The sequence below is a fragment of the Heteronotia binoei genome, chromosome 5, assembly GCF_032191835.1.
Source record: "Heteronotia binoei isolate CCM8104 ecotype False Entrance Well chromosome 5, APGP_CSIRO_Hbin_v1, whole genome shotgun sequence".
In the NCBI taxonomy this organism is placed as follows: Eukaryota; Metazoa; Chordata; class Lepidosauria; order Squamata; family Gekkonidae; genus Heteronotia; species Heteronotia binoei.
This window is the reverse complement of record NC_083227.1, coordinates 94995364-95016997: the sequence shown is the minus strand read 5'-3', so window position 1 is coordinate 95016997 and position 21634 is coordinate 94995364. Positions and strand designations below refer to the sequence as shown.

At 39.9% G+C, this 21634-nt stretch overlaps 1 protein-coding gene across 13 annotated transcripts in view; it reads right to left on the bottom strand.

Annotated features, from left to right (window-relative positions):
* IQSEC1 (IQ motif and Sec7 domain ArfGEF 1) overlaps positions 1 to 21634 on the bottom strand; it is a 328187-nt gene that overhangs the window by 70676 nt on the left and 235877 nt on the right. For all 13 annotated transcript variants that reach the window (XR_009555442.1, XR_009555443.1, XM_060239843.1 and 10 more), the window contains 2 exons: positions 8494 to 8776; positions 3046 to 4307 (listed from right to left, as the gene is read on the bottom strand). Coding sequence is in view for 11 of the 13 variants with exons in the window: in XM_060239843.1 (XP_060095826.1) it covers positions 3046 to 4307; positions 8494 to 8776 (1545 nt within the window). In the remaining 2 variants the exon portion in view is untranslated. The remainder of the gene's footprint in view (positions 1 to 3045; positions 4308 to 8493; positions 8777 to 21634) is intronic.

The window sequence follows — 21634 nt, the reverse complement described above, 5'->3', positions numbered from 1 at the left end:
TTCTCCATGAACCCGGTTGCCTGGGTTCCCTCACCTTACTGCGCACTCATAAGACTGTCTGTTGCCTTCCCCCTTCAGTGTCCAGAATCCTCCTCTTCCTCCCTCCCTCAACGCAGCTGTCCTTAAATCAATGCCCAGAAACTGCCTACCACCTGGGAGCTACGGGAGAAGTCCATCCCCATGCTGCCCTCTGCATTTCCTCCTACCAGGGGAATGCCCTCTAACAAGGTGACTCCAGTTTCTAGTATCTAGCTCCAGTCCTGGCAATGATCCTCCAACATCATTGCCTGGACAAGAGCTAGATAATGGAAACCAGAGCCATCTTGTTGGAGGGCATGCCCCTGGGTTGGAGGAATTGCAGAGGACAGCACAGGCTGGGCTTCTGTGCTATGGGCCTGTCAGCACCCATCTGTCTCTTTACAAGCACTCATACTACTGCTCCAGATGACTCCCTGCACACGCTGGTGCCACACAGAAACTGGTTAAATATGACTTTACAATGAGGGTTCTGCAAAGCTTGTCAACAGAACTGTATCTAGTAGAGATCAGGCACAATCCAAAGCATGTTTAAGGGTCTATATCGCCATTTAAATCAGTGAAAGTTAAGCAACTAATCTGGGATCCTAAGAGGTCAATGTAAACATTTTAAATGTGCAATGTGAAGGGAACAACAAAAAGAATCAGGAAGCCTGAAATGACACTTTAAGCAAATTCAGTCACAGTTAACAATATATGATTTAGTGTAACAATAAATTAGTAGTAAGTATGCACAGGAGAAAGGAAAATACAAGGACTAAGTTATTAATATACTAAGCAGACAGGTACCACTCAGAGATTTAAGGACAGCTTCACCCACTAAAATATCTTGACTCTCTCTCATCCCCTAGCAATATGACAAACTACTTACACGAAAATATTGTGTAACATGACTTTCATTCTCATTAGGTGTTAAAAAGAAACCCTAACATGTCAATCTAAGGAACGACTCTGAAATCAAAATAGAGTGCTGCTGTACATGTTACATAGCCAATATTACTGCATTTACAACTGAAAGGGAGTGGGTGGTGTGCATGTAGAAGCAAAAAAGCACCAACATGTGTAACATGCTGTGGAAGTAGTACAACACACTTTGGCAATAATAGCTCCATCTGAAAGGAAGATTGCAGCAGTTCTGGGGTATTTCTTCTACTTCCTATGCTCTCCGTTAGCTCTGTTCTATTTTATGTTAGCCTTGAGTGCTTCTCTGGGCCTTCCTGATATCTCACAAGGCTTCCTGCTTTTACTGCTGCATTATAGAGTCTGTTACCTGGGAGAGGATTGAGCATTTGTCACACTGTCAACATTGCTTATTCATTTTTCTCTTTCATTCCTTGAGTAATGCTAATTCCTACAATGCACTATACTATACTGCATTAAGTAGCCCTGATATCTTCCTACAATTAATATGATCATTTATTTTATCTTTTATAATCAGTCAAAAGTGCAATGCCCTTCAGCCTGATGCCATGCCCTATGAAGTACTGGAAGGATCAGGAAAGTACAATTAGGCCCGTAGCTAGGAAATTTTAGGGGGGGGGGCACTGGGGAAAGTGGTGGAGCCATGGGGCCTAAAATGACATCACACAGATTTTAAAAATGCTCTAAAGCCACTGAGAGATCCTGTACAAGCACCTCAGGAAGCTAAATCAAGAGTGCTGCTTCTCCTACAGGGCTCTTTATAAGGTGGGGGGATTTTCCTGGCTCTGTGATTTGCCTTGGACCCCTCTCTTTGTTCCCCCCCAACTAGATCCAGTCCACCTGAGCAGGGCGCTTAACTCAAGTGCGTGATTTCTGCACCAGAAAGTATCTCCTTGTATGCATGGAGTGAGCTAGCCATGCGAAAGAACAAGAACACAGTGCCAGAAATGCATGTCCAGTATGTGGGGAAAGAGAGAGTGCCCCACTGTCAGCCTCCAGGGCCCAAGGAGGTGCAACAAAGAGCCCCTGACCTCCCCTGCTGCCGCTGCCATTGTGCTGAAATGAGAAAGGTCAGAGCCAAAGAGCAGGGCAAGCTGAGGTGGCTCCCGGGCCTTCAGATGTACCAAGAAGGGCCCTGGCCTGCTAGTGTTCCAATTGTTTCACGGTTCCTTCTAGTCCCTGCAGCTGCACAAGGGCCTGGCATAGATGCAATGTGGCACAGCCACTGCCTGCAGCCACCTCCCCTCAGCACTGTCCAGTCTGTAGCAGAGGCAAAAGGAGAGTCATATGCACCTAATGGCCCATCATGCCAGACTGGCCCCCGTCTCGCCGAATGCAGCTGCCACTATCTGGCTGCCCATTCCAGCTGCTGCCCCAAGCCTTGTTGCTTCCACATCTCTCTCCAACAGTGTGAAGCATGAGAAAACAGCAGTGGCAAGTGTGAGAAAGTGGGGGTGGCTGTAAGTAGTGGGACGAGGTGCTTTCCAGGAGGGTAAGGGTGGAGGGGCCAGGACCTTATGGGCCCTACCACAGTTATGGGCCTGGGTACTATCCCACTACAACCAGCACAATGTTTTTTCAACACTCTTAGTGATTCTTTGTCTATAAAGGATTATTTATTTTTATAACAATGTGAGTTAAAATGGACAACTCTATCCAACTTGTAGACAGGAAGATTCTGCCTGAGTTGTTGCAGTGAATCAGTAGAACACTATATCTGTGAATATTGCGATCTTTAAAAAAAACCCTACAAATTTTCTTGGTCTAAAATCAACAACACTAAGAGCTCCATTGCTTATTATTTTCTGCTTTTAAATGCTTTTCAGTTGTGCTGGTTTCTACCATTTTTCTAAACATTCCTTTACTGTTCCACTCCATCTCTTTTAAATTTTCTGTGCAGGAGAACAAGGGGAGCTTTAAAAAGACGACTTGTGCAAGAAGTATCCTGAGGTTTAAAAAGCAATATGGCAATGAAGGAGAGGATGTAAAGAGGAAGAGTAGATCTAATAACAATATATCTGTATGCAAAAAATAAATAAACAAAGCCACTGCTTCTTGGGAGGGAAGGACAGAAAAAAATGTACTCACTTATTAAAAAGGTTCAGTCCAATCCTATAATGGCGCTTCCTGATGATGTCATTACTGAAGGCAGGAGAATCCCAGCTATTCCGAGTCTCTTTGTGGTATGTTTGCTTGCTCAACGTTTGTTCCCTTAGGCTATCTCGAGAAGACGATTCTGAGCTGCAGTTTATTGTGTCATTGGAATTGGAAGTGCTATTAATGCTGTCATTGTCACCATCAGAGTAATCAGACTCAGATTTGCTTTGCCTGTTTGCTGTGCCATTAATAGCCAAATGGCTATCAATAGGTCTTGGCCTATGTCTACTTTCCTGCTCCTCTCGTGATATTATCTTCGTAGGGATACCATGTGAGATGTGTTTTGGACTACCTTGCTGACTAGTAATGCCTCTGTCATATGCATTCTGTCTCTTTAATGATCCTCTTTCTGAACGATCACTTAAGTCCACTGAACTGTCACTAGGTGGTTCTATAGTTAGTAAAGGCAGATGATCCATTCTCATCCTTTGCTCCTGCGATTCTAGTGAAGGGGTACTTCTGCAGCTTGTGTCAGTGTCTATCTTATGATCTTTATGTGTCATCGACCAGTACTCTTGAGATGGGTTTATTGACCGTAGCCTCAGGTCAGATTCTGTGCTAGATGGCCTATCGACAGACTGGGAAAGGGGGAGTGGTGGGGATAGTTCTTCTTCATCAATATATAATGTAACATCACTATATGATGCAGTCATTTCATCAAGTTTTCTATGATCAACATTATGGCTTGTTGGTTTAACTTGACAACTGTCCCTCTCTATTTCACGACTTCTGACTTGATCAGGTATTTGTACCTCATCAGAATGTAGGCTGCGACAGTTCAGGGCATCATCAATTGACTCTGCAAGAGATTTCACTTGTCTTGAAAAAGCATCCTCAAGTTCCGTTATGGCATCAGCAAAGTCAGTAGATGCTGCCGGAGATTTCATTGTAGCTGATTCACCAAGGTCACTACATTCAGATTGGACAAGGGCTCCTAACTTTGACCCATCATTTGTGACAGAAACTTGTTTCCCCTCAAAATAGGAACTGTGGACTTTCTCAGGTCCTTCAAATGAAAACTGCATTCTCATATTGGACAGCACAATGCGTCTTGACATACGATTTTCAGACATAGAACTTCTTAGCCGCTCAAAGTTTTTGTTCATCTGATACTGGCGAAAAGCAGTCTGTATAGTACGAGCAGCATGTCTAGTTATGAGACGGCCTCCATATTTCCGTTCTAGCATTTCAACCTAAAAAGGAAACATGAATATTTTATCACATTCATGCTGTAAGATTATATGTCACGGTTGTATAATACAGAGACAACAACTTTATGATTCTTTCACTAAAATCTGTATGTTAGAAACTGAAGATCTAGAAATATTTCTGAGAGAGTGAGATGTAATATATACAGAATCCCTCATCACAATGGTAAATTACAGGGCTCAGTACTGGCTTTTTAACTTGGTAAATGGTAAAATCGAATTTAAAAAATGAATAAAATAAATAACCTGTACAGTTGCACATAAAATTATCCATCAAGGAGATCTCTTTTACAACTTTCACATATAAACTTAATTAACAAAGGAAAAGGAATATGACCCATATCTCTGTGCAAATTATTTCCAGATAAAGGGCAGCAATTTAATTAGACATACTGAAGAATCTAATAGGATTTTTGATTGTGATGAAATCAGAAATGATTAAGCAATGATCTCATAAGTGTAAGAGTAAAACAAACTCTTCCTTAAATTTTCTACGAAATGCAGTTCGTTAACCCATATAAAAATGTTAATTATTTTTGTAATTGAATAAAAAGAAGCTAACATAACTGAAAACATTTTAGATGTACTGTAAAATTATACCTGAATACACATAGTTTTTAAGTATTATCCTTTCCAAAGACATTGTTTCTTAGATTCACTTAGGCTGAAGACATTTTGATGCTTACTGAACAAATAAAAAGTTACTGGATCTTGGATTTTTTACATTTAATGTAACCATTCACTACTAGTCTTTCCAATTATATATGTCACAGATATGATCAATTTTTAACAAAATGAGGGGGGCCAAATAGATATTGTTTACCTTGACTTCCAGAAAGCTTTTGATAAAAGTTCCTCACCAAAGGCTCCTAAGTAAGCTCAAGAGTCATGGGGTACTCCCGTGGATCAAAAACTGGCTAATTAATAGGAAACAGAGAGTGAGTAGAAATGGGCAATCTTCACAGTGGAGGGTGGTAAGCAGTGGGGTACTGCAGGGCTCAGTACTGGGTTCAATGCTTTTAAACGTGTTCATTACTGATTTAGATTTGGGAGTAAGCAGCAAAGTCGCTAAGAGTTTGTGGATGACATTAAATTGTTCAGGGTGGTGAGGGAGGATTTTGAGGTGCTCCAAAGGGATCTGTTGAAGATGGGCGAGTGGGTGTCAATGTGGCAAATAAGGTTCAATGTGGCCAAGCGCAAAGTAATGCACATTGGGGCTGAAAATCCTAATGATAAATACACATTGATGGTGTCTGAACTTGTGGAGACTGATCAAGAGAGAGTCATGGTAGATAACTCACTGAAAATGTCGAGACAATGTGTGACTGCAATTAAAAAGGCCAACACTATGCTGAGGATTTTTAGGAAGGGAACCAAAAACTAATCAGCCAGTATCATAATGCCCCTGTATGAATAGACAGTGTGGTTTCATTTGGAATACTGTGTACAATTCTGTGTACACTTCAAAAAAAAGATATTACAGCATTGGAAAAAGTGCAGAAAAGAGCCACTGGAACGATTAAGGGTTGGAACACTTTCCCTACGAAGAAAGATTTAAACGCTCGGGGCTCTTTAGCTTGGAGAAATGACTTAAGGGTGACATGACAGAGGTTTACAAGATTACACATAGGATAGAGAAGGTAGTGAAAGAAGTACATTTCTCCCTTTCTCACAATACAAGAACTCATAGGCACTCAATGAAATTGCTGAGCAGTTGGGTTAGAATGGATAAAAGGAAGTACTTCTTCACCCAACAAGTGATTAACACGTGGAATTCACTGCCACAGGAGGTGGTGGCAGCTACAAGCACAGATGGCTTCAAGAGGGGATTGGATAAACATATGGAGCAGAGGTCCATCAGTGGCTATTAGCCACGAAGTACAGATGGAACTCTCTGTCTGGGGCAAGTGAAGTTCTGTATTCTTGGTGCTGGCAACAGTGGGAGGGCTTCTAGTATTCTGGCCCCACTGGTGGACCTCCTGATGGCACCTAGTTTCTTGGGCACTGTGTAACAGAGTGTTGGACTGGATGGGCCATTGGCCTGATCCATTATGGCTTCTTTTATGTTCTTATGGCATTCTATGAGCTTTTGAAATCTTATTGAATCTTTTTTCCTTTCAGATTTTTTTTTAGTAATTAAAAACAATTTTGCTGAAGACGTTTCCCATTCAACCTTTTTCTCTTGGGTTTTTCTTCTGTGAAGAGTCTTCAAGAGATGCCCCAAGGAAGTTTAGGCAAGTGTTAATGCAACCGTACCAACTCATATTATTTCTATTAGTTTCATCAAATTTTTATGCACATTTCTGGGCTACATTCATCTTACATCCTAAAAATTAATTTCCTCACAGCAGTAGTCTTCTTTAAAGGGAACTAACAAAAATGGAAAGAGGTTACTGAAATCAGAACAAAGAGTAATGTTAAAATGCTCTCATGTAAGAACACTATAAGACTATCTGATGACTGTCTAAAATAACAAGTGTAATAAAGTTTATTTAGGGATGCTTCCAGCAGCTTTCTTTCCAGAATTTCCCCTTAGATTCTGGAGCTTCACATTACCTGGTCTTACTTGCAAGTAAAATTAATGCTTAAAGAATTCTCTATAGTTCCATTTTTCCCTTCCAAATTTAATACAGAGAACTGTGCATGAGTAGTTTCTTGCAATTTTAATTTTGCTCAGTTTTGTGTGCCTGATACACATATGTACATTAATAAAACATCTAGATGTGCTCATACTTATCTTTGAATTAAGATTACGCTGATCTCTGCGTGTAAAGTACTGTCATATCACAGGCAATTTATAGCAACCCCAGAGGGTTTTCACGACAAGAGATGAACAGAGGTTGTTTGCCATTGCCTTCCTCTGCATAGCAGCACTGGAATTCCTTGGTAGTTCCCCATCCAAATACTAACCAGGGCTGACCCTGCTTTGCTTCTAAGATCTGAGAACTACAGACTGATTGACTAATTGATTGAAAGTACAGGCCATTCAGGTAAGAGCTATGCTTATCTAGTGTTTTATAAATAAGCTTGTAAAATCAGTATTTGGGATAAAAGGCACAGCCTTATGTTGATTTTCCTTCTTTTGTTGAAAAGAAAGTTTTCATAAGAAAGAAAGTATCAGCTAGTTTTCTGTTGTGTGTGGTGCCCTAGGAACCCATTTTATCCGAATACACTCTAAGTTAAGCCTCTGCCAAGATCATCGGGAACTTCAATGTGAGTTGTCATCAATTTGTTGATGATACCCAGATCTGCATCTCATTAACTCAGCCATCAGAAGAAGCTGCAAAGGTCCAATGGTCAGGAACCAGATCATAAATGAAATGAAGCTTAATCCAGACAAGGCTAAAGTGATACTGGCTAGGAAGGTAGGGCTTGTGCTTGGGTGATTCCCACCCTGAAACCAGTAATAAGAACAGGTAAGCTGAAAGGCTCTCTGAGATGCAGGCATCATGCTAGGGGCATGTCAGTGTAGCTCTTTGAGTTGGAAGTAACTGAATGTGGCTCTTTACAAGCTACAGAGAGAGTACCACTGGATTACAGTGTTGAATTAGACCTGGCAGACCCAGCTTCAAACCCCTTTCTGCCCTGGTGACTTTGGGCTGGTCATACTTTCTCAGACTAACCTATCTCGCAGGGTTGTTGTGAGGATAAAACAGCAGAGGGGAGAATGTTGTAAACCACTTTGAAGGGAGAATGTTGTAAAGTACTTTGGGTCCTCATTGCAGAGAACAATGGGGTACAACTGAAGTAAATAAATAAATAAAAGTATATCTCAACTTGAGTATTAGCAACTTGTTCAATCAAGTCAAGGACCAAGAGATAACACACAAACTTGTGTAACACATGGACATGCCAAATTATGAGACAAACTTAGAATGTCACAAAGTATGAGTCCAGTGGCACCTTTAAGATCACCAAAGTTTTATTCAACGTATGAGTTTTTATGTGCATGCACACTTCCTCAGATAAGGAAAACTCATACCTTGAATAAAACTTTGTTGGTCTTAAAAGGTGTCACTGGACTCAAACTTTGTTCTACTGTTTCAGACCAACACTGCTGCCCAGTGAGGTTTAGAATTTCACAAGTATGCTATTTATGAATAATTTGTACATTTCTTTTTTATGACACGATTTAGCATGGTTCATAAATAAAAGAGAAGAATTCAAATACCTGCTTATCCTGCAAGTCAGAAGAGAGTTCATAGCTCTCTGAAAGTGACCTTGACCTTTTAATAGCTTCTTCTTCTGCTTGTTTCCTCAGTATGGATGTTGAATGCTGAAGCTTAGGTCTCCGAGGCCTTTGCTGACCAGAAGAGACAGAATAAAGCCCGTATGGAGAATGGTCGTAATGGTCTGGGCTTATAGCTGAACTGTGAGTTATAGTTCCTTGATGATAAGCTGATGGACTATCCAGTGATGTGCCAGTTTCGCTTCCAGGAGCTTCGCCTTCAACACTAAACAGAGTGAAGGGGGGGGGGGGGAATGATACAATTAAGCATTCATGGAAAGTTCCCAGGAGCTTATTATTAGTCCAGGACTATATACAGTCAATGTACACACAATAAATACGAGGAGGAGGAGATTGGATTTATATCCTGCCCTTCATTACTTGTAAGCCGCCCTGAGACACTTCGGTGTGAAGGGCGGGGTATAAATTCCAATATAAATAAATAAATAATAAATAAAAGTGTCTCAGAGTGGTTTACAATCTCCTTTCCCTTTCCCTCCCCAGAACTGACACACTGTGAGGTAGGTGGGGCTGAGAGAGCTCTAACAGAAGCTGCTCTTGAGACAAACAGCTCTGAGAAAGTTATGCTTGACCCAAGATCATACCAGCAGGTGAAAGTGGAGTCCACACACTTAACCACTACTCCAAACTGACTCTCTGACAGATCTAATGCAGGGGTGTCAAACTCATTTGTTATGAGGGCCTGATCTGACATAAATGAGACCTTGTTGGGCCAGGCCATGTCAACAGGGCTCTGTGTGTTCCTATTTAAGATTAGGTAGCAGAGATATAAACTTTATAAAAAACACAGACAAACACAAGATTTAAAAATAAAATAAAATAAAACATGCTTAAAACATTAGCACTTGTTGGTCTTAAAGGTTCTTTCTTTGTAGGAAGGAAGCCCTGGCTCTTTCCTTCCTTCCCCAGGGGGTCCAGGAGGGGGAGGAGCCTCAGCCAATAGAAGTAAGAGAGGCTTGGCTCAGTAGCTCTGCTGTGCAATTGAGAGAGCCTGGCAAAGCAAGCTCTGTCTCCCCGCCCCCCCTTCCTCCCCAAGGGAAGAGCCTCAGCCGATGGAGAAAATAAAGGCTTTGCTCTGTAGCTCCTGTGCGATTGAGCAAGCCTGGCAAAACAAGCTGTGATGCAGAAGGGAGCAAGAGAGAGGGAGAAGGAAGCAGATGACAGCCAGCTACTTGGGGGCCCAATTCGGCCCCCAGGCTGCATGTTTGTCACCCCTGGTCTAATGTATCCAGAATTTATGATTTTTAAATATTCTCTTGCAGTCATTTATTTGGACATCTATAGTGATGTAGTAGTATTTAATACCAATCTAATTTTTCAGTTGAAGTCATGCCTACACTTACATAGTACAATGCAGCAAAGGAACTTGGGATTTCCAGCATTATTTAAACTCATGTGACAGACTCAAACAGCAGCCTGAATGATTCATATAACCATCCACATAAATTTGAGTAAATATACTGATATAGTTTACAAAAGGGAATGTGAACATTATTTTAAACAAAAATAGAAATTTTATCAAAGTACAATCAATGGTTCTTGTCATAAATTGTGGAATTAAATACAAGAGTTATTTTTTTAATGTTTCAGCTTATCGTTCTACCTGTAAAACTACCTGAACTATGTTTTCAGACTGGCAGTGATTCAAATAGAAATGCTCATTCAAAAATACTTCAGCTATGAAAATAATGCCCTAATTTGTATACACATAACAACAGATGTATAACTGGTGATAGTGCTGATCAGCTAATGTTGGGGAGGAAGCAATGGGGGACCCAGGTCTGGGCACCTCTCCCAGAGAAGATGAATCAGATATCTTTGGTAATGCATTGCTGGATTGGGTCAGTAACCATGCATACATTACTCATTTGCACATAACCTTATCCAACAAGGAATAGATGCACACACATACTTTCGATTAGAGCACAACCTCCCCTCTTTACTAACGTATACAACTGGGCAGAAATAAATTCTGACAAAGTAATTCCACATCTTAAAAGATGTATATTTTAATAGGGAATCACATATGATTAAACTACTAGGTAACTGTACAGTTTGCACATGCACACACACATGTGACTCAAAAGTCAAATTCAATTTTGACCAATAACTGGCCAATCACATGGAAACATTGACAGAAATATTTCTACATCTCTTTATTTGCTGTGTTCTTATTTTTTCTATCTTTCCCCTTCAACTATACTAAAACTCTTAGCAACCCCCCACCCCAAGAAAACCCCTATGTTTTCTCATCTAGGTTTATTTTTTCATGATTCACATACATTGTATCTGAACATAAATGACTCCCTGTTGCTGAAATGAAAAATATTTCTCCCTGTTAGACAAACACAGCAGCAGACCTTCAACAGTTCAGAGTACAAAACAATTTCTGAAGGGCATTCTCCTGTGGATTTCATTACAAGGGCAGATCAAGAGGAATATTGTCAAAACTCCCCTGATTTCCTATAGGTGAAAAAAATAAAAAAAAAATTGCCAACAGTTATAATTAAAACCCATTTCTATTTTGAACTCCCTCAAAATGTGACTAGTGCCAAGAACCATTTCTACTTAAAAGGAAAGTGACAAGACATTGAAAACATCTCACTTAAAGGTACAGGTGCACTTAAGCCTCACATATCTCCTAGTGTTTTGAACTTGTGAAGCTATTTATTCTAAACAGTGATCTTTACTGGAAAACAATCCTTTGAGCAGCTTTCTTATCGACCTGTTAGGAATTTTCTGCTAAGTAAAACCTATAATGGATGGCTGACTTGCCAGACTGCACCATTCTGTGAATGCCTAATGAAAATCTATATGCTAATTCTCACAGAAAACCACTAACTTTGTTTTATAGTCTATGATTGACATGCACAAACCCAAAGTAATGCTTTCTATATCCTCCTTGTTTAGCAATGTACTTCTTCCACTCCTCCATCCTCCAACTAATAAAACACCTAATAATAAGCACATAAGAGAAGTCATGTTGGATCAGGCCAATGGCCCATCCAGTCCAACACTCTGTGTCACACAGTGGCCAAAAAACCCAAGTGCCATCAAGAGGTCCATCAGTGGGGCTAGAAGCCCTTCCTCTGTGCCCCCCCTTAAGCACAAGAATACAGAGCATCACTGCCCCTTTCAGAGAGTTCCAACAATAAGCTGTGGCTAATAGCCACTGATGGACCTCTGCTCCATATGCTTATCCATTCCCCTCTTGAAGCTGTCTATGCTTGTAGCTACCACCACCTCCTGTGGCTGAGAATTCCACATGTTAATCACCCTTTGGGTGAAGAAGTACTTCCTTTTATCAGTTCTAACCTGACTGCTCAGCAATTTCATTGAATGCCCACGAGTTCTTGTATTTTGAGAAAGGGAGAAAAGTACTTCTTTCTCTACCTTCTCTATCCCATGCATAATCTTGTAAACCTCTATCATGTCACCCCGTAGTTGATGTTTCTCCAAGCTAAAGAGCCCCAAGCGTTTTAACCTTTCTTCATAGGAACAGTGTTCCAACCCTTTAATCATTCTAGCTGTCCTTTCCTGCACTTTTTCCACTGATATATTTTTTGAGGTGCGGTGACCAGAATTGTAAACAGTACTCCAAATGAAGCTGCGTCACCAATTTATACAGGGGCATTATAATAATGGCTGATTTGTTTTCAGTTCCTTTCCTAATAATTCCCAGCATGGCATTGGACTTTTTTTTATTGCAATCACACACTGTCTTGACATTTTCAGTGAGTTATCTAAAACGACCCCAAGATCTCTCTCTTGGTCAGTCTCTGCCAGTTCACACCTCATCAACTTGTATTATAGCTAGGATTTTTGGCCCCAATGTGCATTGCTTTGCACTTGGCCACATTGAAACTCATCTGCCACGTTGATGCCCGCTCACCCAGCCTCGACAGATCTCTTTGGAGTGCCTCACAATCCTCTCTGGTTTTCATCACCCTGAACAATTTAGTGTCATCTGCAAACTTAATCTTTTACTGTTATGATTATCACAGTGACATTTTAATAAAGATATATATCCTATTTATAACTTTCATGTCATTAATAAAGAAGCACTGATTGTAAAGTACACAGGATATTTTCCTCTCTGTCTACTACTAACATAACATGTAGAAAACAGAGAAAGAAACATTTTGGTATGACTGAAGTCATTTTGCTCATGAAGCAATTCCCTGCCATAACAAGCCTAACCTTTTGAAGCATCTGGGAAGTAATTATCTTTTACAACATATGGAATACATTTGAGAGAGAGGGGTTTTTTTCATTTTAATGAAAAATCCCTAGCCTCACCTTGTTAATTTAAGGATGAACATTCACAAAATGTGACGTGAAACACAATAGCCCTTTCAGAAATTTCATTTAGTGAAATAGTAATTTTTTAAAAAATGTGATCTGTGTAGCTTATTAAACTCATAAGCAAATTTTTCACAGTTTTATATATAAGTTATATGGCAGAGACGGTGTACTGCTGCAGTAGCTATGCAAACACTGCAGCTTCATTTCTCTCTATCCACATTCCAGCTAACACCCAGAGAAGGAAGCACTTTTTGCCATATCTTTGTAGAGATGAATAAAGAGAGCACCCAATCATAGTATGACTGTAGTGTAAAGAGAATGCTAAATGAATTCATGCTACTTATTCAGAATAAGAATTTTTAAAAGACTAAGAATTCTAAATTAACACCTCAGGGGAAACAAAGAAATAGATCTATACCAATTCATATAGCAATACCATTCTCTGAAGCTTTTTGTTGTTGTTGTCAAATCACAGAGGACTTATGGTGCCTTGTGGGATTTTCAAGGCAAAAGATGTTCAGAGGTGGTTTTCCATTGGCCGCCTCTGCACTGGGACCCTGGTATTCTTGTCAGGTCCTCTAAAACTACAGATGTACAAATATTCCTCCCCCACAAACTGTTTTCATGCTATGCTATAAACAGGGCTTTTTCTGCAGAAAAATCCCAGAAAGAACTCACTTGCATATGAGGCCACACCCCTGACATCAACATTGTTTCACAGAGGGCTTTTTTGTAGGAAAAACCCAGCTGGAACTCATTTGCGTATTAGGCCACACCCCCTGACACCAAGTCAGCTGGAACTGTGTTCCTGCGCAAAAAAGAAAAGAAAAAAGCCCTGGCTATAAGCCTTTTTGTCTCACGCATTACATGTGTTCCTTTTACACTATTGATATGCAACTGACACACAAGCATCACTGAAAAATGGCACAAAAATAAAGTCTCAGTTTTGATTCACAAAGAAAAATCAAAACAGCCTTGTTTGATGGAACCATCAGGGAAGAGAATCTGACAGTCCTGTGAGTAGCGTACATACTGACTTGAGAATGGGTTGTTGTTTTCTATACTGCCATCTTTAGCTGTAATGCTGATAAAGTATGTATTCATCCAACAACAACAATTCAAGTAGCAAAAATCCAGTACGCACTTCAGAAATAGTTGCTTGTTCTTCAAGATCATCACTATGAATTAATTCTAAACACATACGTGGAATTAATCACCACAGTTTAAAGGGGCTTTTACATTCAAATAAGTGTATTTAGCACTACTTTCTTAAGAAGCAAGAAGGAAGCAGATAGGATAAAGGAAGCGGTAAGGACCCTGACCTGGATAGCTCAAGCTATCCCAGTCTTGTCAGATCTTGAAAGCTAAGCAGGGGTGGCCTTGGTCCAGGCCCGTAGCTAACTAGGGGCCCATGGGGCCTGCCCCCCGACAGTCTTTTGGGCGCCTCACCTGTGCTATTTAAAGAGCCACCAATCAGCTGATCAATGGGCTGTAAATCCTGCAGGAGGGACTGGAGGACCAGCCACTGACCTCCCTGCAAGCCCCTCCCACACCATTTAAATAATACAGGAAGGTAGGATGGAGGGAGACAGCCCCTGGTGTCTCCAACTTCCTGCTCTTACCCCCACAGCCCCCTCCCCCATAACCCCCTCTCCTGCAGCCCCTAACTACAGGACTGCCTGGGGCACTATTTGGATTGAAGACCTCCAAGGAAATCCAGGTCCTAACATGGAGGAAGGCAATTGGAAACCACCTCTGAAGTCTATTGCCTTGAAAACCTGCAGAGGTGTCTAACTCATTTGTTATGAGGGTTGGCTCTGACATAAATATCACTTTGTTGGGCCAGGCCATGTGTGCCAAAAAATGTAAAACCAGGTACTGGAAATATAAGCTTTATAAAGGTCATTTCAGATGCCGAATGGCAACAGCAGTTGAATGACAACAGCAGGCTTGATTGGATTAGGTGTGATATGCAGAGGAGTAGTAGGCATGGAGATATCAGCACTGGTAATGAAACAGTAAATCTAGGTCTCAATTCCATCCAGGAGGATTCAGTCCAGAGGGATGCAAAGAATAAATGGACATAAGTCTGACTTTAGAAACCACAACATTCAGAGTAAGAGTAGCAATGCTCTTAAAAAGCAATTTCAAAGAGGGATTAGAAAGAGAGACTGCTGAATTGCAAATGAGAATGAAGCCCAACACATCCTCCTGGACTGAACTGAGAACCAGGTTTCCTGCCTCATTACTAATGTGTGCTATTATCATTTAGCATTTAAAATCACTCCACTCTCCAAGATATAAAGATCAATCCAAGTGTTCTAATTCCTAATCAAGGTCTTTTTGAAAGAAAATACATCCAGATAGAAACAGAAAAATCCATTTTTTTTTAAAAAAAAAAACCCTTTTAATAAGAAGCCAAAATAATTTTCTCAATGTATATCATGCTTGTCAGAAGAATCCACCTGTGAAGAAGAAGAGTGCTTACACACAAAAGCTTATACTTGGAATAAAATGTTGCTGGTCTTGAAGCTGCCATGGGACTACAACTTTATTTTCTCTTTCTCTTCTCCTCCCCATCCCTTCCTCCCCCCAAAAGGAGGAGTAGCCCTGGAGAAGGAAGCAGAAGCTGTGTGTTTGTGTTTGTGTGTGTGTTTGTGACCGGGGGGGGGGGGGGCTTGTTTTTGTATCTCTCCTGCAAGAAGCAATCACAGAGCTCTCTCTGTGTGAGAGAGAAGCAGGAAGCAAAGAGCCACTGAAGGAGCTGGGGGAAAAGCAAGCTATGGTGTGGCTGCAGTAGCAGCCCTGGAAAAGGAAGTAGAAGGAGGAAGTTGCTCAGGGGGCTGAATCCACAGGGCACATTTGACACCTCTGCACTACAGGGCTACTGTAAGCTGAGACTTGACAGCAAAACAAACAAAAAACTAGTAAGGAGTGATAGGGCAAAATAAGATTTGATTTTACAAAATCAAGAAATATTTTACAGAAATTCCACACACACATATTTGACTGAAAAAATATTTCTGTTTCTTGCTATAAAACAACCCAAATTTCTTTTTTCTTTCAAGTTGGTATGATAATGTAGATAAAAGCAGAAATGCTTTAAAGCTTGTTTTTCAAGTATATTATTAAATACAAATACAAATCAGTTCAAAAGGCTTTCCTTCCCAAACTCTTCATCCTTTTAAACAAATATCCATCTAGAATTTCCTTTAAAAATGAAATATTCCAACTGCAGCAGCATACATGCAAGCCAGATCATCTGGTTACCTCATCACAGAGGCAGTAACACAAGGGTCAGTTAACTCAAGGCAGATGTTGAGTTCCAACAGCAGCAAAGAAACAGAGAGATAATTGCTCTGCTTTGATCAAACAGAAACCACCAAAATCCAAACAGCAGTTTGATTTACAACAAAATACATCTATACATCTGATGTTCTAACTGATGGATGCATATTGTATATCTAGGTTACCAAAGAATCCAGCTACTCATTTTACAGAAAGAAAGAGGTTTAATTATTTCCTCTTAAAATGGTTTACTATTTAATTTGATGATTAAATGGGTCTCTAGAAAATTGTAAAACAAGACAGATTGTGTGCTCATAGTGTGAACATCTTTCCTGTCTATAGCAGCACAATTCAAGAGTTTGTATGGACTCAGAAGAGTATAATTCTGCTTGGGGTTGGCATTATAAATGGGGCTCTGGATTTCAATGTAACTTCAGCTAAGCTATTTCTTTATTTGACTCAAAAGAACACTGAGTACCCATACAACCAATAAGATTTTTTTTTTAAAGGGGAGCATTTCTTTAAACATAACATTTCTGTCTGAGCTTCATTCATATTTACTAGACAGCTGCACTCTCCATAAAAATCTCCCTAAGCAATGCTGAAGTTTAAAAACATAAAAATACAACCAAACCTAAGGGGAAAGAACACCCATACAAATCAAGACTAAAATTAACAAAACAGCACATCAGCCTAAGAGCGGATTAATGAACACAGCCTTGCCAACAGGAAAAACTCACCAGTGTTTATGTATCATAGCTCTTCTGCCCAAGCATGCTTACCAGTTCTGACACGAGAGAGGAGGGGCGGGGGTGGAAAGAAGAAGAAGAGCAGTCTTGCTAGATAAACCAATCCATCACCCTGCTTCCTAGAATATACTTTCTAAAACTGAATTATCAGGCTATTCCAAATCTGTCCACACTACAGATTACATAAAAGTATTATTAAAATCTACAATTGTTTGCCTTTAAAAAAATTGTATTTTTAACATTATCAGACACAGAGCTGAAATTTTCATTGATGCATCCCATCACAACTCTAAAATTATTTTTAAAAATGTCTAGTGACAAAAAGTAATCTTAAGAGTTGTGGTGCGATAAATACTGTGCTTTCTTCCAAAAGGGTGCCCCAAACAATTTAACATTATTCTGTTCCCCTCTAATGTATTGTCACAACTTTGTGAGGGAGACTAGGCTGAGAGCATTTGACTAGCCCAATGTCACTCAGGAGGTTCTCATGGCAGAGGATTCAAACCTGGGTCTCCCACATCCCAGTTGATCACTAACTCTTACTCCACATAGTGTCTCCCATAAATGTATATAAGAAATTAGGGTTTTATTTCTTTTACCTCTTATGGATTTGACATTTTGTTGGCCATTAAACATCAACAACAAGGAAGGAAACATTCAATTCTATACATTTCATTTACAGTGGAAAGCATAACAGTCAGACACTGAAAAAGGCCCTGCTCCCTAACATTTATGGAATGCTACCATAATAGAAAGAATACATAGCAAGGCCTCTCCATCACATCAAAGTACATAAAGAGATAATATGATACAGTAGGAGACATTTCATAACAAATATGGGATTGGAGCCATATTTGAACCATTTCTTGTTTCAAGCCAAAATAAGCTCTTTTACCCTTGCCCGACAGTTCATGAAATTTTGGCAGCACTTTTAACACAGAAGAACTCTGAAGTACAAAATTATTTATTATTCTTTATAATATAAATATTTAAAAATAACTTGAGAGGGGAATTGGACTAAATTTTTGTTGTACCAGCACAGTTCAAACAAGCAGAAATCTAAACCAATGCTGTACAACACTCCCCATGTAGACCTAATACTTTTGGAGAGGTTTTTTACTATCTGTGTTGCAGTCAACGCCTTCCCTTTTCAGAAGCTGAAGGCATTTCCATTCATACAGTGGAAGGGATCTGTGAATTCCGTGGATTTTCTGCCTCCAAATATAGATCCTAGCAACCCTAAAAGTTGACTGATTCTGAGGAGCTGTAATGCCTGCTTCTTTCATACTCAAGGTATCTATTGTGCTAGTATACAGATGTCTATTGAGCTGGTATAAAGCCTTTCCAAATGCTTAGAATCCTGTTCATTGCACCTACTTGCTTAACACCTTTTGCACACATAGCAAAGTTATGTTCCCATGCAGACTGGAACAGGGAATCATCAGGTATGATGTCATAAAGCTCATAATGTATCTCTATAAACAAACACAACATTTTGAATTGTGACATAACATTCCAAGATGCAAATCATAGAACACACAGGCTCTAAAGATAAAAGGAGGGCAGAAAAAAGGGATGATTTCTACCCAGTGGACCGCATTTAACCTCCTATGCTCAGCTGACCCTCCAGAAACAAACTTTCAGAGATCTCAATAGCCTGTGGCTGGAAGCAGACACAGACATGTCCTTCAGTACTAGTTGATCTTGTTGAATAAGATTCATGACATATGTATGTAAGCTTGCAAAATACACTAATATTTCAAATACTTAATAATTAAAGACCATTTAAATCAACATGTAGAGAGATATGTTAAACCTAGTATGCAGTTAAAATAAACTAATGAGGTTTCCCTCAGTGAATCAATTGACCCACACAGTATAAAACAGGCAGCTGTAGATCTGTTTTATATGGATAGCAGTTAAAGGTGCATCCAACTATAATAGCTGCCTAATCACTTGAAAGATACTAATAGCCATATTTTCCTGTCTGGCAAACATCAACACATCAACTGACTAGTCAATATTATTAACAGATGGCCTATTTTTCCCCATAGTAAAATATTCTGCATAAACAAAAATGCCACTGGTCAACAATTTATCTTTTTTTATTTCATTGAATTATCATTCCTTAGTAGGGTTGCCAGGTTTTTCCTGGCTCCTGGTGAGGGATCTTCCTCGCACATATGCCGTGGTGTGCCTGGTGTGATGACGTAACCTGGAAGTGATGTAATTGTACCAGGTATGCCATGGGGGGATGCTCTGGCACTTGGAAAAAACCTCTATGGTTATCATAGAGTTTTTCCCCAAATGCTAGAGCATCCCCCCATTACAAGCCCAGTGTGATTACGTCACTTATAGGTGATGTCATAGTGCCAGGCACATTGCAGCATGCCAATGCTCTTCGGAGGGGGGGTGGTCTCCCCTGCCAGACAGTTCCATGACAGTGGGTTGGAAGCCCAAAATCAGGGGAATCCTGCCCCTGATGGGAGGCTGGAAACCCTATTCATTAACAAGAGGAGGACTGTGGTCTCCTTTCCCCTGTAGAATTCCTGTAGTCATAGGTAAACCTCACAGTCGTCTGCTATAACTACAGGATTCTTCAAAACACAGATGTCGGTGGCGAAAGCAAAAGAAATAAGTTAATAGAATCAGTGGCAAAGTTCACGGCTTATGACTTCACTCTGCTTACTGCAGGAAACAGGAAGAATCCTTTTCAAATTTGCTTTGTTTTGTTTTATGAATAATTTTATATCTGCAGGCCAATTCTAGCATTCCAGAATAAGTGAAAAAGCTGTTTTGTTAAATGCTCATATTTATAGAAACCTTACCTAATTTCTTAGGAGTTATAAATCACTGTATTTTAAGAAGTCTGTTTCATAGTAACAACTGCAATTAGTACAAGTTAATAATGATTTTATTCTAAATAAAACTAATGGGTTTTTTAATATTGTGACAACATGGTCTAGTTGAGGTCCCAAAAAGCTCAACTACAAAAATTCTCCTCTCTGGCACTTGTAGCCCCTTCCTCTTCGAAGCTATCCTATAGTCTTGACACTTGAAATATGAAACCAAAGCATAACATAGAACTCTTTTCAGACTTGGTTCATTGTTCCAGTACTATTATTACTCTAATCACAAAAGTTTCAGAGTTAAATAGTCTGGGCATTTCAGGAATTTGTAATACAAGTCCTGACTCTATGGTGATCCCATATGTTAATGGTTATTTTTGTTTTTAATTGAGACAACGGTTATGAACGAAGCCAACTATCTTTTCTGAATAATTGTACATACCTTGTGCAACAATGAGAACTGCATGGAAAAAACAGACCTACTACAAAAAAAAAGTCACTCAGTGTAAACACTTTCTTGTTGAAGAAGGTCACAAGGTTTAGTTAAACACATACCAGATATTTGATCTGGCCTATTTGCCTCCAGTGATGGTACAATGTCACTGCTCAGCTTTGTTTTGACAAGTCCCAGAAGAAACAGTATTGTCCTCAAAAGACTTGATTGTTTCTAAATACTTCTGTACAAGACCTCTCACTTGATTCAGTTCAGGAAAGCAGTGTGATGTCAATGGGCAATGGTAACACATGTTTAAAATAGTTCGTAACAAATAATATGGCAGATGTAGAAACAGCTGTTATGCTCAGAAGCTTTCAAGGTAACTGAACTTGGGGAAAAAGCACTCAAGCAGCAGAACAGAAATTGACTTACACAAAGGTTACAGTCATTATTTTGTTCCAATTCTATAGCTTGATTTGGACTCGTCTAAAACTGGCTTGTATGGCTCTGTAGGAGTCACCCATCCAACAGAGAATGGAGGATTTTGCTTTCCAAGCAATGACACAGATAAGGAATGTGAATGCTGAATAATAAATTTGCTTTCTAGTAATTTTCCTGATCACATATGGCGTCACTGGAAAATAAACTATTGAAACTGTGGCAGAGTCTGAAACAATGCTTTCCCATTAATTCAAGCTGATCATTTCCAGCGCTAGATTTTAAAAATTAAACCTGAAGCAAATCAGGCAAGAGGATGAGTGGATGAACGCATGGTTTGCATGTAGAAAACCCCAGTGTTGAATGCTTGGCACCTACAGGACTTCAAGTATCAGGTAATTAGAAAGAGACTTAACTGTAAGAAACAGGCATGAAATGTAAGGCAGTGGTCTTTGACCTTTCCAGATCCTGGACCCATCTTCAAACACCATGCTACCCTCTGAGGTGCCAGCATGTGATAGGAAGTAACATGACAGAGAAGAAGGAGCCATATCTGTACTCAGGGCTTTGTTAGTAGAAAAAGTCCAGCAGGAACTCATTTGCATATTAGGTCACACACCCCTGATGCCAAGCTAGCTGGAACTGCATTCCTGTGTGTTCCTGCTTTAAAAAAAAAAAAAAAGTTCTGTCTGTACTAAACATAATTCTCTCCACCATTGAGAAACCTCACTTTTATGTTCCTGATGCTTCTCAGAGTACATGTAAACTGAGGCACAGGGCATAATGCATGGAAAGCAACAATACAATAGAAATACTGGATTAAAAAGTGAAGAATATGGAAAGCAACAGTAACATATCCTTCCCAATCCCAATAAAATGGCAACTCTATAACACCACCATGAAATAGATTATGGAGCTCTGTGACCCATCTGACAGTCTCACCCTGGGGAGGACTGAAGATCACTGGTATAGGACAGTTTCATATGCCTCAGATTAAT